This window comes from Eptatretus burgeri, chromosome 6 (assembly GCF_056783735.1).
Source record: "Eptatretus burgeri isolate ZD-2024b chromosome 6, Ebu_testis_v1, whole genome shotgun sequence".
NCBI lineage: Eukaryota > Metazoa > Chordata > Myxini > Myxiniformes > Myxinidae > Eptatretus > Eptatretus burgeri.
The window spans coordinates 61,137,237-61,153,617 of record NC_140966.1 but is presented as its reverse complement, the minus strand read 5'-3'; the positions used below and the strand labels follow the sequence as shown (position 1 = coordinate 61,153,617).

The window sequence follows — 16,381 nt, the reverse complement described above, 5'->3', positions numbered from 1 at the left end:
AAGATGAACACACATGACCTTTGTTGACCAATGAGCACTGAGATGTGCATTTTTCTGGCCCTTGGAGAGGAAGTGATAGAGGAGATGAGAGAGCACCAGGCCTGGCCCATGTTTTTTTTGTTTTTTGTTTTTTTTTTACGTGATTTGGGACTCTGACGTTTCCACGACATTTATTTCTGATAATAGTCCAGCATTTATATCACTTTTCTCATGTAAGGATGATATGTATGATATGTTTATCTTCTACTCTTCCGATGCCATGGTCGTTTTGATTTTTGTGAAGTTATAAACTGATTACGACTAAGGCATTGTATTGTTGTGGTGCCGGGTTCGGTAGCGAGGACGAATGCCAGACGGAGCAGTTGGGCCGTCTCCTACCGAACACCGGAATTGAAAGGTCGTCACCCCGGATAACTCCGGAGTCGACGGACCACTTAAAGGACCGTGGTCGCCAATATTTTGACGGCGTGAGGTAGGGTCCACTTGTCTATTCCAATTTACCTATATGAGTACTCACGCTATCTAGCTACTTGGGAAACCACACCCTCGGCCGACTCTGTCCGAACCGAGTCGCGTGTACCGACTCGGATCTGGCGTACCGAGCGGGAGTTACCAGAGCCGCGCCGGTCCCAATGACAACTTACTGAGCCAAACGGCCTCACTAATTCTCAATACGCATCATGCTGGGCCAATGGTAGAAACGACAGGCAACGAACTGGAACATTTAACAGATATTTATTTACAATAATAAGACACAGTGCAGACTTAATCACGAATACCAGGCAGGCAGTGTACAATGAGCAAAAGCACTGAACAGTTCTACTTATCAGACTGGTGCCACACACACAGCCAGACACACACACACACACACACACACACACACACACACACACACACACACACACACACACACACACACACACACACACACACGCACACACACACACACATGAAATGGACCCCGTGGGGTCTTTATTCGGTTCCTCTGCTCAGGAGGGAAAGGCGAGCTGAGGGCAGGAGCCTACTCTTGCTTCTGTCCGCCTCATGCGGTCTGGTCGAGCTTGTCCGGTGGTGGGACTCGAACCCACCACCACAACGCAGCACCAAGCACCAGGGACGAGGGAAGGAGCGACGGTCGCCAGCCAGCACGAAGACGGACGAGGTGAGAGATGACGAGGAGACGGCAATCAAGTCTGGAGGCTTTCCCTGATTGGGCGACACCAGGCGAGGCAGACCCAGACCGTCAGATCGAACGCGCCGATCACTCTGGCTCTCTTGAGGTGGGAGGTGTTTCTTTCCTCGCCACTCGCCTCCTGATTGGACGGTTGCCTCGTGCGATTCGCTGGCCGTCCCTCATTGGACAGGCCCACGGTAGGCGGGGCAACTCCCACCTTTCTGGGGCGGAGTCGGAGCTGAAGCGATTGTCGCTCCGCCTACCTCCTCACCTAAGGCCATGTGCGCAATGGCGACGGTGGAGCGAGGCGACGGTGCCGCTGTTGTTGTTGTGGTTGATGTATAAATTCCAACTATAAAATAACTCGTAGCGCACACACAAAATTCCCATGAGACAGAAGGAAGGATTCTAACTATAAACACATGCTTATCGAAATAACTAAGCTTAGGGACTGCTGTCCGTTTGGGTGCAAATGGCTTCCAGATTCGTAACAGTATTACTATTAACGGACTCTACACGACCAGTGGATACAAGTTATTGAAATCTTACGACATTGACTTCATTCATCGTGACATTTAGACTCTCAGTCATAAAATTGTTCACTCTCCGATATAAATTTAACCGCTCCAGGCCAAGCCATGCTCTACAGTCCCAGGCAGCTTCTGGCCTCAGCATGCATACACGTTTCGTCGGTGGAAATTAGGAACCGACGTATTTCCCTTCACATATCCAGCGATTGCAAAATACCATCGTCTTGCTAGCCATGGCAAAAAGATTTAGTGATAAACATTTACATATTTAGCCAAAAGGACCACCATTCTGTCACTCAGTTGTTCATGCAGTTGTCCTGTAACATGACCAACCATATCTTTCTCGCCGACACAGTTCTTCCCGAGACTATGACGTGTTTTCGACCACTTCCATTGTCTTCAGAAGTCTCGGGGTTATTTCAACCATTTCCGGTTCTATGATGGCAGGACAAATGGGTGATCGACATCATGGTATCAATCTGTTCTATCATTTATAATAGCAGTGTTTACAAATTAAGACTGGGAGCTGAGACGATTATAGGTCTTAAATTATTCACAGATTACACCCTATCCATCCATCCATCCATCCATTGCGATTACACTCTGTGCAGAGCGTTGGTGCTGCCTAAGCAGTCTCCTGGGCTATTGGGCACAATCCTGGACAGGTCACCACTCCGATGCAGGTAACCAGCAAGCTGGTACTCATTTTGCCAACCTTGGAAGGATAACAGGCAGAGTCAACCCCACCTGGTATTAAATCAACAACCAATAACTCAGGATCCTGGGATCCCAAGCCCACCACCTTAACCATTAAGCCAACACCAAGCATACACCCTATCAGATAGCCATAATGGTAAATGCTCATATAATGTGTGTGTGTGTGTGTGTGTGTGTGTGTACACGTGTATGTATAGAAATTCTCTACCTACCGACCCCAATTCTCCAGATACGTGTTTTTTGGAAAAACATCCGTTTTCATTGCCCCCAGTAATTTGAGGCAATTTAATCCAGCATGGGGCTGAAAGGACAGGTCAGACAGAGCAGACTAGACTTTGAGCTGTCTCGTCTGAGTCTGATTCCTGACCCAACTGTAAATTGTCACCTTAATGGCTGTTTGTAAACGTTTGTTGACCGTGGGCAGGGCGTTGCATCGGAGGGTTTTCTGTCCTTCAGAGGGTACAACAGGTGTCCAGAATATGCTGATGAATGTTAAAGGTCTCACTGTACATTTTGAAAAAGTAAGCCATTGTTTGCTGGTCCCTTGGCCAAATTCCTCCCCTAACCTAAAGCACAATGTGATGGACAGAATAATATTCTGCTCAAAGTTGGTTCTCAGCCACAAAAGATGTTTTGACAGAATCGATACTCGTGGTGATGATGATCATCATACCGATGTCCTGCATACATTCAAGCACTCCCACTTACTGCAGTTAGTCCTAAGCTTAACAGAGAATTTGAAAGGGGGTACCAGCACACAATGACATACTGCTTTCTAAAGAATGAGAACTTTAACATCCACACCCTATTTATTGTAAGATAATTCCAACATTATCGGGGAACTAACCTCGACCATGCGGCTAAATGGGAAGTACACTACCAACTAAGCTCTCCTGCCACTTTTTAGCCATCATTATATATGTAATCACAGTAACTTCAAATTTCAGCTGTGTTGATATCGGTACCCACACCATTGTACATGGTGTTGTAGCCATGACCTTTTTTGACACTTCTGGTCTCACCCAATCTGTTGGATTCCCAACCCATATTTTCCCTACTGGCTGCCACTCTCGAATTGACTTGATCATTTTTCACTTCCCCACTCTTCCTCTCCTCGTCATGACTCCTCAAATCATGTACATTTGAGAGTGGCTGTCTCCCTGGTGGTCTTCAGAGATCCACAAAGGCACCGCATGTCTGGCATTTTAATCAGACATTTAATGGACCCGAGATGGTAAGTCTGGTGTTGGCTTAACGGTTAAGGTGGCTGGCTTAACATCATCAGATCTTGAGTTTGAGCCCCTGTCGTTCTGTTGAAATAACACCAGGTGGGTTGACTTAGCCTGTCATCCTTCCGAGGTCGGAAAAATGAGTACAAGCTTTCTGGTAATAGTGGCACTGCATCAGCGGCCCAGCCACACTTCCAAAACAATATCCAATCAGCAGCCACAGGCTGCACATGATACAACAACAACCTGAAATGGCGGTGAACAGCTGCCTTGAAGCCTTGGAGGGAAGAATGAGATTGAAGAGACTGAGGAAGTTGGTTCTACCAATTTGAAAAAGAGGAATGAATGAGTGGAGGTGAGCCTGCAGTGATTCTGGATTTTGTAAGTTTCACCAGAAGGGGTTTACGGGCAGACCATGTACACCCTGCAGAAACTTGGAAACTTGGGTGGAGGGGGGAGGGGGAGAGATAGCACAGGTCGTGGGAAATGGGTGCAAGACCAGAAAGGAGATGGTAGAAGTAAGAGATCATCGACCTGTCTGCGATGTGAAAGTGATAGGCCCAGCAACAGCTTAATCACAGGAGATTCCAATAATCTTGAAGGCCTTGTTTTCCACAGGGTCAAGCTGAAAAAGATGTGACAGGGGAGCCAGCTCAGAGGGGGTACTCCATCAAGCTGTAGAATAAAGCCTTGTAGGTGGATAAAAATTCAGGTGTGCCAAGGAAAGACATTGCACGATGGAGGATGCCCAGTCAGAGACTGGGCTTGGAGGCCAACTTCGTAATGTGGTTTACCTAAGGAAGATCATGACTGACAGTAAGGCCCAAGAGAATGAGTGACTGTACTCCATTCAGAGGGTTGTTAAGAAAGTACATTTGTAGGGTTCGTCAGATGGTCCTTTTGGATATAGGGAGTGAGTGTGTGAGATTTGTCAAGATTGAAAAACATGTTCCAAGTGTTCGACCAGCTCGTGATTGTATCAGGTTCTGCAGAAAGGAAAGGAGCTGCTCCATGTCTATCTGAAGGCTGATGGATTTTGCGGCAGTGGGGGGAGTCATCAACAAATAGATAAAGATGGAGAGGAGAGGAGATTAGATGATCCTATTGAGAGCAACCCATTGGCTACAAGAGTATATGAAATCAGTAATCCATGTGTGGAGGTGCCCTTGGATGCCATAGGTAGTGAAGTGGAACATATGGATCATATCACCAAGCTGGCCTCAAAAACACTCCACCACCTCAGAATTCTCTGCAGATGAAGGCCTTCCTCTGCCATCCATAGCTTAAAACAGTATACCAAGCTTTCATCTGGACTGTTATGGAGTATGACTCCTCACTGTCAACTGTTGCTGCTGCTTTCCATCTGGCCTCCGTTGAGACCCTGGAATCTAACCCCCTCAATCTCATTGGAATCTTGCATCAAAATGGAGTCTTATGTGGTCTGCTCTGCTATCTCTCTCTCTCTCTCTCTCTCTCTCTCTCTCTCTCTCTCTCTCTCTCTCTCTCTCTCTCTCTCTCTCTCTCTCTCTCTCTCTCTCTCTCTCTCTCTCTCTCACTGTTGAGCTTGAGGACACCATCTGAGTCCCTGTTGCCACTTTTCTGCAATTTCTCTCCTTACTATACTTTGCTTCCATTTGTTGTTGTCCCACTGTTTTCCCTTTGTCCCATTTTGTTTGTCAATACATTACTCCCCATTGTTTTCTGTTCTTTCATGAGTCGACAATTTTTTATTTTTTTTAAACAAAGCTGTCGGTTCGCCTCAAGCCTCATTGGTCTGACGAGAGATTTGAATGACGCCCAAAGTTTGGCATTCGACTTTGTAGAGAAATGCTTGCTGCGAGTACATTGTATGTTGTAGAAGGTTTGGCCGATGGTGATGAGACAATGTGGTTTAGAGATGCAGAGAAGTCTTTGATATAGACCAGAAAAGACCCGACCCAGGGTGCTATGTTGGAGGAAAACAGCTTGCAAGTAGAAAACATGCTGACGAGACGAGCTTGCTGATTCTTTTTCAGGCTTGTGTATAATAAAGGTTTGAGATATAGTTACTTCCACAATGTGCATGGGTCTGAGGAGACATTTAAAATGCAGATGTTGTGCAGTGTTTCAAGTGTGTCATACTTAGTTGGTATGACAACAAACTGGAGCTTGGTTTGGTTCGAACCAGATGCCATACAGCTGTGTCAAATGCTCGGTGACATTGAAAGAAGTTATCGGGTCAGTAAGTAAACCTCGACAGTTATATGCATGTTCGGAGATATATGGGGGAGAAAACTGAGAAGAACATTGAATTAAAAGAGGAGAAGAAAAGAGAGGGGAGAGGAGAGAAAAAAAAAAACAAGTGAACTGAGCAGAGAAAAGAGGAGTACAAAAAGAGAAAAGTGTGGGATACGTGTGTGGGACCGGTTAAATATTCGATCAATTTGCGAAAACAATATGTAGATAGCTGTTAACTGGAATATCTTATCTGATTTGAACACACAATTGTGGTTCAGTAATCATGGAATTTCATAGATCTGCTGCGGTAGTTGCCGTGAGACCCGGATGGGTCCTAATGAGGAAAGGTGTTCCATTAAACACTCAACCATCCAAGAAATTTAGAACTTTGGCCTTGGTGCAGGCCCAAACACCTACTCTTCATGAAAATTACATTAGATAAGCTAATGCAAGCACACACGACAGCTGGATTATCTTCTTCTGTGAAGGATGACTTGGTCAATAATATTGATCTCCATTGGCTCTTCACAAAGTCGCAGTTTAAGTTCCAATAGAATTCTGTCAGAAATCAAACCCAGCAGTACAGTTGAGCTATCTTGCCAGTGAAGAATATTTTCAGAAGACAAATCATGATGTTATCCTTGATTTGCGGTTTTATGTCCAGGCCTTACAGGAACAGAAGGTATAAGATGAGCAGGAAGAGAAGGTGCATGATCGGCAGATACAGAAATTGTTAGATTAACAGGTACAGAAGGTATAACATTGACAGATCTAGAAGGTATAAGATTGACAGGTACAGAAGGTACAATATTGACAGGTACAGAAAGCACAAGATGGGCAGGTACAGAAGGTATAAAATTGGCAGGTACGGAAGGTATAAAATTGGCAGGCACAGAAGGTATAAAATTGGCAGGTACGGAAGGTATAAAATTGGCAGGTACGGAAGGTATAAAATTGGCAGGCACAGAAGGTATAAAATTGGCAGGTACAGAAGGTATAAAATTGGCAGGTACAGAAGGTATAAAATTGGCAGGTACAGTAGGTATAAAATTGGCAGGTAAAGAAAGCACAAGATGGGCAGGTGCAGAAGGTATAAGTTGGGCAGGTACAGAAGGTATACAATTGGCAGGTACAGAAGGTATAAGATTGTCAGGTAAAGAAAGCACAAAATGGGCAGGTGCAGAAGGTATAAGTTGGGCAGGTACAGAAGGTATACAATTGGCAGGTACAGAAGGTATAAGATTGTCAGATACAAAAGGTATAAGATTGGCAGGTACAGAAGGTATAAGATTGACAGGTACAGAAGGTACAATATTGACAGGTACAGAAAGCACAAGATGGGCAGGTACAGAAGGTATAAAATTGGCAGGTAAAGAAAGCACAAAATGGGCAGGTGCAGAAGGTATAAGTTGGGCAGGTACAGAAGGTATACAATTGGCAGGTACAGAAGGTATAAGATTGTCAGATACAAAAGGTATAAGATTGGCAGGTACAGAAGGTATAAGATTGGCAGGTATGGAAGGTATAAGATTGACAGGTACAGAAGGTACAATATTGACAGGTACAGAAAGCACAAGATGGGCAGGTACAGAAGTTATCAGATTGGCAGGTAAAGAAAGCACAAAATGGGCAGGTGCAGAAGGTATAAGTTGGGCAGGTACAGAAGGTATACAATTGGCAGGTACAGAAGGTATAAGATTGTTGGATACAAAAGGTATAAGATTGGCAGGTACAGAAGGTATAAGATTAGCAGGTACAGAAGGTATAAGATTAGCAGGTACAGAAGGTATAAGATTAGCAGGTACAGAAAGCACAAGATGGGCAGGTACAGAAGGTATAAAATTGGCAGGTACGGAAGGTATAAAATTGGCAGGTACGGAAGGTATAAAATTGGCAGGTACAGAAGGTATAAGATTGGCAGGTACAGAAGGTATAAGATTGTCGGATACAAAAGGTATAAGATTGGCAGGTACAGAAGGTATAAGATTAGCAGGTACAGAAGGTATAAAATTGGCAGGTAAAGAAAGCACAAAATGGGCAGGTGCAGAAGGTATAAGTTGGGCAGGTACAGAAGGTATACAATTGGCAGGTACAGAAGGTATAAGATTGTCGGATACAAAAGGTATAAGATTGGCAGGTACAGAAGGTATAAGATTGTCGGATACAAAAGGTATAAGATTGTCAGATACAAAAGGTATAAGATTGGCAGGTACAGAAGGTATAAGATTGGCAGGTACAGAAGGTATAAGATTGTCAGATACAAAAGGTATAAGATTGGCAGGTACAGAAGGTATAAGATTGGCAGGTACAGAAGGTATAAGATTGTCGGATACAAAAGGTATAAGATTGGCAGGTACAGAAGGTATAAGATTGGCAGGTACAGAAGGTATAAGATTGGCAGGTACAGAAAGCACAAGATAGCAGGCACAGAAGGTATAAGAAGGAAATGAAAGTTGTTGAAGTTTTATTACCAAAATAAAGGTAACAAAGGAGCAGCCAGCTTGGTTTAACAAGAGTAGTAGGTAGTGAGGAAAAGAGAACACACCTGTAAAACGCCATGAGTGGAGAGTAATGGAGATGAAATAGAAAGCTTGTGGCCTTGTCGGATAAAATGAGGAAAGGTAGAATTTTCCGTTGAGTCAAGCGTGTCAGCGTCTACTTTCTTTTCCTCCCCCAGACAGCAGCTCGTGTTCTTTGGGAATTGTCTCAACACCCGCACCCTAACGACATGCACCGCTGTCCCGCAGGTGGTGCTGGCTCCTCTGGTTGCAATTGCCCTCAAGATCTCGGGAATCAACGAAAGGCTCGGAAGGACCGGACCGAATGTCATCACTTGAATCCCTGTAGACTCAGCCTGTCCATAACACTTCTATGCGGTGCACTCAGAGGAGGTCGTTGTGGTAGTGGTGGAATTTCATCAGTCAGAACAAACTTTATCTGCGGCAAGGTGGGAGTTGATTCCGTGAGGAAATACAAAATACAGGAATGCGTTGGATGAACTTTATTTCCACGTAAAAGTTTTCTTTCCTGACATGCACTTGTGTGAGAGAAGTTGTGCGAGAAAACCCCCCAAAATACACTGAGGGGGCTATATATTTAAAATGTACTCATTGTGGTGGTGCAGGGGGGCTAAATTCATAAAATGAATGTAGAAAAAAGGAACAGAAGGGAGAGTAATGGAAATTCGTTTTGGGGGAGAGAGACAGAAGAGTAGGGAAGGAAAGCATATTGGGGAGTGTTGGGGTGGGCGGGGGGGGGGGGCAGTGGTCACAGGGTTGGGTGGTCACAAATTCCATCATATTTGCAGACTGAAAAAATATATACCCCTTATATTTATACAACACTAGTTGTGAAACGTTTCCTAAATTGAAAGAAAAACCATGTATGGATGGCAATTTCTTCTTCATGGAATATCATGTGCTTCTGCATATCATCGTCGTGGTTTTGGAAATCAATTAAAAAAGTTAAACCGTGAGTAGTGGGGAGGTTAGCGAATGTATAATTATCAACAATTGCGCTTTTTCAGTGAAATGTCTTCTGTCATTCAGTAACTGTAATAAAAAAGGGGAAAACAATTTTTTTTTTACTACATCTTCATATGTATGGTTGCACACCGCATTGCCAATTCCCGTTTCTGCTGTGTGGTTCTCACCGGTACCCAATCATCATACTGCTGGCGGAATCCTCAGTTCGTATCCACCTGGTCCATCTTGTCGAGCCGGAGAAAGACCCAAGTTGCAATGCTTGTGTGTTCAACCAGGCCTCCATATACAAGTTAGGCAAACAAGAATCATGTGGGTATTCGATCATTTCGTTTCGATCAAATGCATGCACGGAACTAGAAGGGCACTCGGTAGAGCGCATACCTCCGACACGTAAAGCCTGATCCACGAGAACATATCGGGCCCAATATATTTTTAAAATATCATGCTATGTATCGGTTTAGCCCTCTCTCTCAATGGTGAAGAATCACTTTAAAAATTAAATAATTTTCGTAATTCGGATTCGGATCTTCACCAAATTCGAAGCATTTAGTCCTTGCCACACACCCAACAAGTCCACCGAGTTTCGTCCGAATCCATCCAAAACTTTTTGAGATATCGTGCTATGTATCATTTTTAGCCTCATCTCTCAATGGTGAAGAATCACTTAAAAAATTATCAGATCTGGATCCGGATGTTCAATATAATTGAAAGAATTTGGCCTCGTCACACACCCAACCTGTCCACAAAATTTCATCCACATCCGTCCACCAATTTTTGAGATATCATGCACACAAACAATAAGTCGAAACACGTCGAGGTAATGTTTAGCATTCCCGAAACTTATTTCTAACCTATGAGTAACGTGTTGTAGGCACGTTACGCGATCGTTGACACACGTCGACACACGTTACTTGTAAGTTACTCATAAGTCGAAACACGTCGAGGTAATGTTTAGTGTCAGTGTTCCAGACTCCCTGTTTTTTTTTTTTTTTTTTTTTTTTCTTCTTCGGTATGACAGTGATGTTGACACTTTGATTTCTAGTGCGGTTATGATTTAAATCGTTGAGCGGCAGCGTATTAATTATATTATATTATAACCGCACTAGAAATCGAAGTGTCGACATCACCGTCATGCCGAAGAAAAATAAATAAATAAATAAATAAACCAGGGAGTCCAGAACACTGACGCTAACCATTACCTCGACGTGTTTCGACTTATGAGTAACGTACAAGTAACGTGTGTCAACGATCGCGTAACGTGCCTACAACTTATGGCCAGCGTATGCGGAACGAGTGAGTCATACGCTGCCATACGTCGAAAAATTTCAAGCATGTTAAAATTTGTCAACGAGCTCGGCGTACTACGACGTATGCCAGCGTACTACGACGTATGCCAGCATACTACGACATATGCCAGCGTACTACGACGTATGCCAGCATACTACGACATATGCTAGCGTGCTCTTAATGTATACAAACTTACCCATAACGTATTCGACGTGTGCCAGCGTTTTAGACAAATTTTTCATACGTCGGCATACGCTGGCTAAATCGTCATGGTGTGACAGGGCCTTAAGACCCCCCTACAACCCTTGAAGACCCCCAAGACCTTTAAGATCCTCAATATCCTCAAGACTCCAATAACCTTAAGACCCATAAGACTCAAAAGACCATTCAGACCCCTTTTAACCCAAAGACCCTTGAGACCCCGAATACCCTCAATTTATAACACTAAGACCCTTCAGACACTTAATGACCCTGAGACCCTTTAGATCCCAAATAACCCTTTCAAATAACCCTTTAGAAATTACCCTTTAGATCCCTTTAGAATTACGCTTTAGAATTACGCTTTAGAATTACACTTTCAACCCCTTTAGAATTCACTCTTCCCATCCCTTAGAATTACCATTTGGAATTCTAACCCTTCAGAAACATTAGAACCCTTTCGAATTACCCTTTCAAATCCTTCAGACTTACACTCCAGAAACCTTATGGCCAATATGAGTCGTAATCGACATCAAGCTGAACCTGACAAAGATGAAACTCGGAAGCGACAGGCCCTGCCAACGTGTCCTGAAGGACGTCTTCCAAGCAGAACACGACAAACATGCAACTTAGCAACGACAAACCCATGCCAACATGAGTCCTGAGCGATGTCAAACAAAATGTGACAAACATGCAAATCAGCAATGACAAACCTGTGTCAACATGAGTCCTGAGCGATGTTAGGTGAAATGTAACAATCATGCAACCTAGCAATGACAAATCTGTGCCAACATGATTCCTGAGCGATGTCAGATTAATTGTAACAAAATGCAGCTTAGCAATGACAAACCTGTGCCAACATGAGTCCTGAGTGATGTCAGGTAAAAGATAACAATCGTGCAGCTTAGCAACGACAAGCCTGTGCCAACATGATTCCTGAGCGACGTCAAGCAAAACTTGACAAACATTTACAACAAGCCTGTGCCAACATTTTGAGTAGGTCACAGCAGACTTGCCATGTCAGTGATGCAATTCAGCCTCCAGAAGTCCCTGTGATACTTAGTACCAGGATCAGTGTCACCACACTGCCCTCTATACTACCAGTCATTTACAGGAACATCAGGCTTGATGAATGAACCTACATCGGATCACGCAACAATATGACATTGAGCAGCTTGATCACGTTGACTTTTTCACAGCACAACACACCTGTGATCTGATGCAGGAACACTGTGCACACTGTCATGCTCAAATGTGGACGGGCAAGCATGTTTGTGGAACTTTGAACACAACAAAGTTTGGATTATGCTGTCTCTCTGAGAAAATTCAAATCCCACCAACACCAGCTCCACCTCATGAACTACATCATCTGTTGACGGAGAACAATGCAACCAGCAAGCACCACCTGTCTTTGGCCACAATGAAAACCACAGATGTGACCATCCAATGAATGGCTAACTTCAGAATCAGTGGCATAGTATACCGTATGATTGGTCCACGACGCAACGCTCAAGACACAGATAAAATGAGCCTTCAGACATATTTCCATGATGTGGAAGAATAACTTCAGCATCGACTGAAGTTACACCCCCGAGCAGCTGACATGATGGAAACAGAAAAGAACGTCTTTAGGACACTCAATCTGATTGTACAAAATGCCCAAACGCCTATCTTCAGTCATCTTTGAACATTCAAGAGCTGATCGACAAAGGGACATCGCCTCAAAACATTGTCATCACCATTCATGTGAACAAACAGCCTGATGAAGAGCATGCCAGATGCTTTAACCTGCCCACCAGCAGTGAAATTCCCATCCTCCTGCCAAATCAAGATAGAGGCAGTCAAGACAGTCATACAGTGGTTTGCACCTACAGGGCACAAGGAGGTGGAAATCACACCCGACAACACTTCAGACACCCACAGGAGCTATGACCCGCTGTGTCACCTGATCCCTTTCCTGTGGGTACAAATGGCTTCCACCTTGGTATTTCTCAGTTTCAGAGTCAAGGCACAATTACAGCTAAACACTTCTATGCATACGTGATCATGAAGCGCGCAAACAGTTTCAACATCATGCATTACTGCAACCGCCTGTTCCAACAGTACTGCGTGGACATGTGGGCCAATATAGAAACAGGGTGCTTGGAATATTTCTGCTTCAACCAGGACAACCTCCGCGCAGAAATTTACAGTGGCCTACAAGATGCTGTTCATGCTGGTGATGCTGACTGTGCTGGACTTCACATGTCCTGCCTGCCGCTTTCACTGGTGGTCCACGATTTATGGCTCAGCACTACCATGATGCCATGGCCATTGTGCGAAAGTTTGATTGATGGAAAAGTACACCAGACTTGAAGTTCGGCAACTGTTTTGCCCAATGGGAGGAAATTGTGAGCGACCTTGAACCACACTAAACAACTGCAGAACATCCTGACATCACAGCTAGAGTGTTCAAGATGAAGCAACAACAGCTGTTATCTGAAATCAAGTCTGGTGTACTTAGTGACTTGAAGGCCTATGTCTACACCATTGAGTTCCAGAAGTGGGCCCTGCCTCGTTGCCACTTCCTGTTCATTCTTTATGGTGAACAACACACATGGCAGGATGTGTACAGAGTCATCAGTGCTGAACTACCTCGTCCAACCAACCCATGTACTCAGGACCTATTGGACTGTGTGAAGAAATTCATGATGCATGGATCGTGTGGTGCCAAACTGTCCACGTTTGATCAATGGCCACTGCGAAAAGGACGTTACAAAATATTTCACTGCTCAATCAAAGCTTGGAGATGATGATCGGAGATGACTCCGATCCAACTTATCATCAAAGGTCTCTTGACAATGGTGGGCGCTATACACCAATGACATTTGCAGGAAAGACAATCCTCATTGACAGCAGAAGCATTGTTCCAGACAATCCATGGCTGCTCCAGAAGTACTGTGCCCATATCAACATAGAATATTGTGCTTCAATCAAAGCTGTCAAGTACCTGTAAAAGTATATCTACAAAAGTTCTGACCAGGCCACCATCACCTTTGAAGCTGATGTGGACCACGTGAGAGTAGGCATGGATGATTGCAATGATAAGATCATACAGTACGAGCAGTGTCGCTTCATTGGAGCATCTGAGGCAACATGGAGGATCTTCGCATTCCCAACACAGGACCGCACACCAGCTGTTGATCCTCTTCCTGTTCACCTCCCAGATGAGCAGCGGGTGATGTTGAATCCAGCTAACACAGAGAAAGCCCTGGAAGCAGCAACCGACAAAAAACTGGCAGACAATTTTGCCAATTATTGTGAAGATCACATTCTTTATTGTAACTTTCCTGAACACTTCACTTCGTAACCAGCAGCAAAGGTCTTGAGATGGTGAGCAAGACCTCCAGGGAACAAACCTCAGATGAAAGGCAGAGTGTTGTCTGTACATCAGAGCCAAGGAAAAACGTTCTACCTCTATCTCCTGCTCCACGACATAACTGGTGCTAGAAGTTTTCAGAATCTTCGAGTGATTGATGGAAAAGTTTGTGAGAGATTCAAACAATCCTGCCAGCTTCTCAATCTTCTTGAAGATGACAACGAATGGTGCCAGTGTCTTGCTGAGTGTGCAAATGCACAAAGACCATTAAGCATGAGAAGTCTGCTCATTATTATCCTGCTGTTCTGTGAGACCACAGAACCACTCCTCCTGTGCCAACAGCACCTTGACAATCTCGTGCAGGATTTTCACTTCCACCGCAAACAACCAGGTCTCACCAATGAAGCTCTTCAAGTTGCAAGTGAGAACACCTTGCTCTGTGATCTTGATGACCGACTTCAGCAGCAGAACCACAAGACAGTTGATTTTGGCCTTTCACCATCAAATCCAAGCCAACGCAGTCAGCTTGACCTTGCTGCTGAGGAGATAGACCCAGATGCCAATACTACCTTCCGTGAACTCAACAGCTGAACGCTGATCAAGCTGCTGCTTTTGACGTCATTCGATGTAAAATAGACAGTAAAGATGGAGGAATTGTCTTCCTTGATGCTATTGGTGGCACAGGCAAAATTTTATTGCGGAACATGATCCTTGCCTACAGTGTCTACACAAAGTATACACCCACTTTTCAAAAGTTTCACCTTTTGTTGCATTCTAGCCTGGATTTAAATTGCATTAAATCAGACTTTTTCCACATTTTATTTACACATCAGAACCCACAACTACCAAGTAAAAAAACAAATTCTACAAATTTCAGAAAATTAATTGAAAATACAAAACTAGAATATCTTAGTTGGATAAGTGTCCACCCCTATAATAATAGCAATTCTAAATGAGCTCAAGTGTAACCAATCACCTTCAAAATCACACAACAAGCTAATTGGCCTCCACCTGTGTTAAATTGTAGTGATTCTGATTATTTCAGAATAAAATCAGCTGTTCCTGCAGGTTTCCTCTGCTGGGTAGTACATTTCACAGCAACGACTCAACCATGATCGCCAAGGTGCTTTCAAAAGACTTCTGGGATAAAGTTTTGGAAAGGCACGGATCAGGGGATGGGTATAAAAAATTTTCAAAGGCCTTGAATATCCTTTGGAGGACAGTCAAGATAATCATTAAGAAGTGAAAGGTGTATGGTACCACCAAGACCCTGCCTAGATGAGGCTGTCCCTCCAAACTCGATGACCAAGCAAGGAGGAGACCGATCAGAGAGGTCACCAAGAGGCCAATGGCAACTTTGAAACAGCTACATGCCTTTATGCCAAAGACTGGTCACTGTGTGCATCTGATTACAATATCCCAAGCACTCCAAAAGTCTGGCCTGTATGGTAGGGTGGCAGGAAGGAAGCTGTTACTCAAAAAGCCCACCTCGAGTCCCATTTGAGGTATGCAAAAAACCACTCTGGAGATTCTGAAGTCATGTGGCAAAAAGTTTTGTGGTCTGACAAAACCAAGATGGAACTTTTTGGCATTAATACAAAATGTTACGTTTGACAATGTCTAACAGTGCTACACATCTCCAAAAGCCATATTTAATACTTTTTTCTGAATGATTTGTTATGCTCTGATCCATTGACCCTATATCAGAAGTGAGATTAACAACGTATCTTTCTGGTCTCAAAACAGCACTGAAATAACTAAATATTGTTGCCTGTAAATGTAATAACTCCAATAAAGTAGGATGTGAGTGTTCGATCGATTGTCTTCTTGCATACATGTACAATCATCACTATTTGTTGCTCTGATCAATATGTAATGCATGCTATTCAATACAAGTGCCTTATTAGATGATGAATAACAAGGGAAAAGGAATAAGTGGTGGTGATATTTTTTTCCACATGTCAGAATTGCATGTATAAGTTTACAGCCAAAATGGAAGTGTGTGTGTCACTGTCGGTGGGTGGGGTGGGGGGGGGGGAACAATCTGTAATATGATGATGTTGAGTTGCAGTTCATGAGATTGAGGCTTTATTGATCACCATAGAATGCAGCGTCAATCAGCATCATACATAGCCATATCAGCGGCCTCTTCTTCACCCCGATACTACACCCTCTCACACGCCACA

General features: G+C 43.9%; 1 protein-coding gene across 2 annotated transcripts in view; it reads left to right on the top strand.

The window, feature by feature from the left end:
* LOC147024916 (phosphoglucomutase-like protein 5) overlaps positions 1–16,008 on the top strand; it is a 121,861-nt gene extending 105,853 nt beyond the window's left edge. Inside the window, exon 11 of one of the 2 annotated variants that reach the window (XM_085885316.1) lies at positions 8,545–16,008. In XM_085885316.1, coding sequence (XP_085741442.1) covers positions 8,545–8,865 — 321 coding nt within the window. In that variant the 3' untranslated portion in view covers positions 8,866–16,008. The remainder of the gene's footprint in view (positions 1–8,544) is intronic. The other variant, XM_085885317.1, reaches the window with a different exon arrangement.
* The last annotated feature ends 373 nt before the right edge of the window (positions 16,009–16,381 follow it).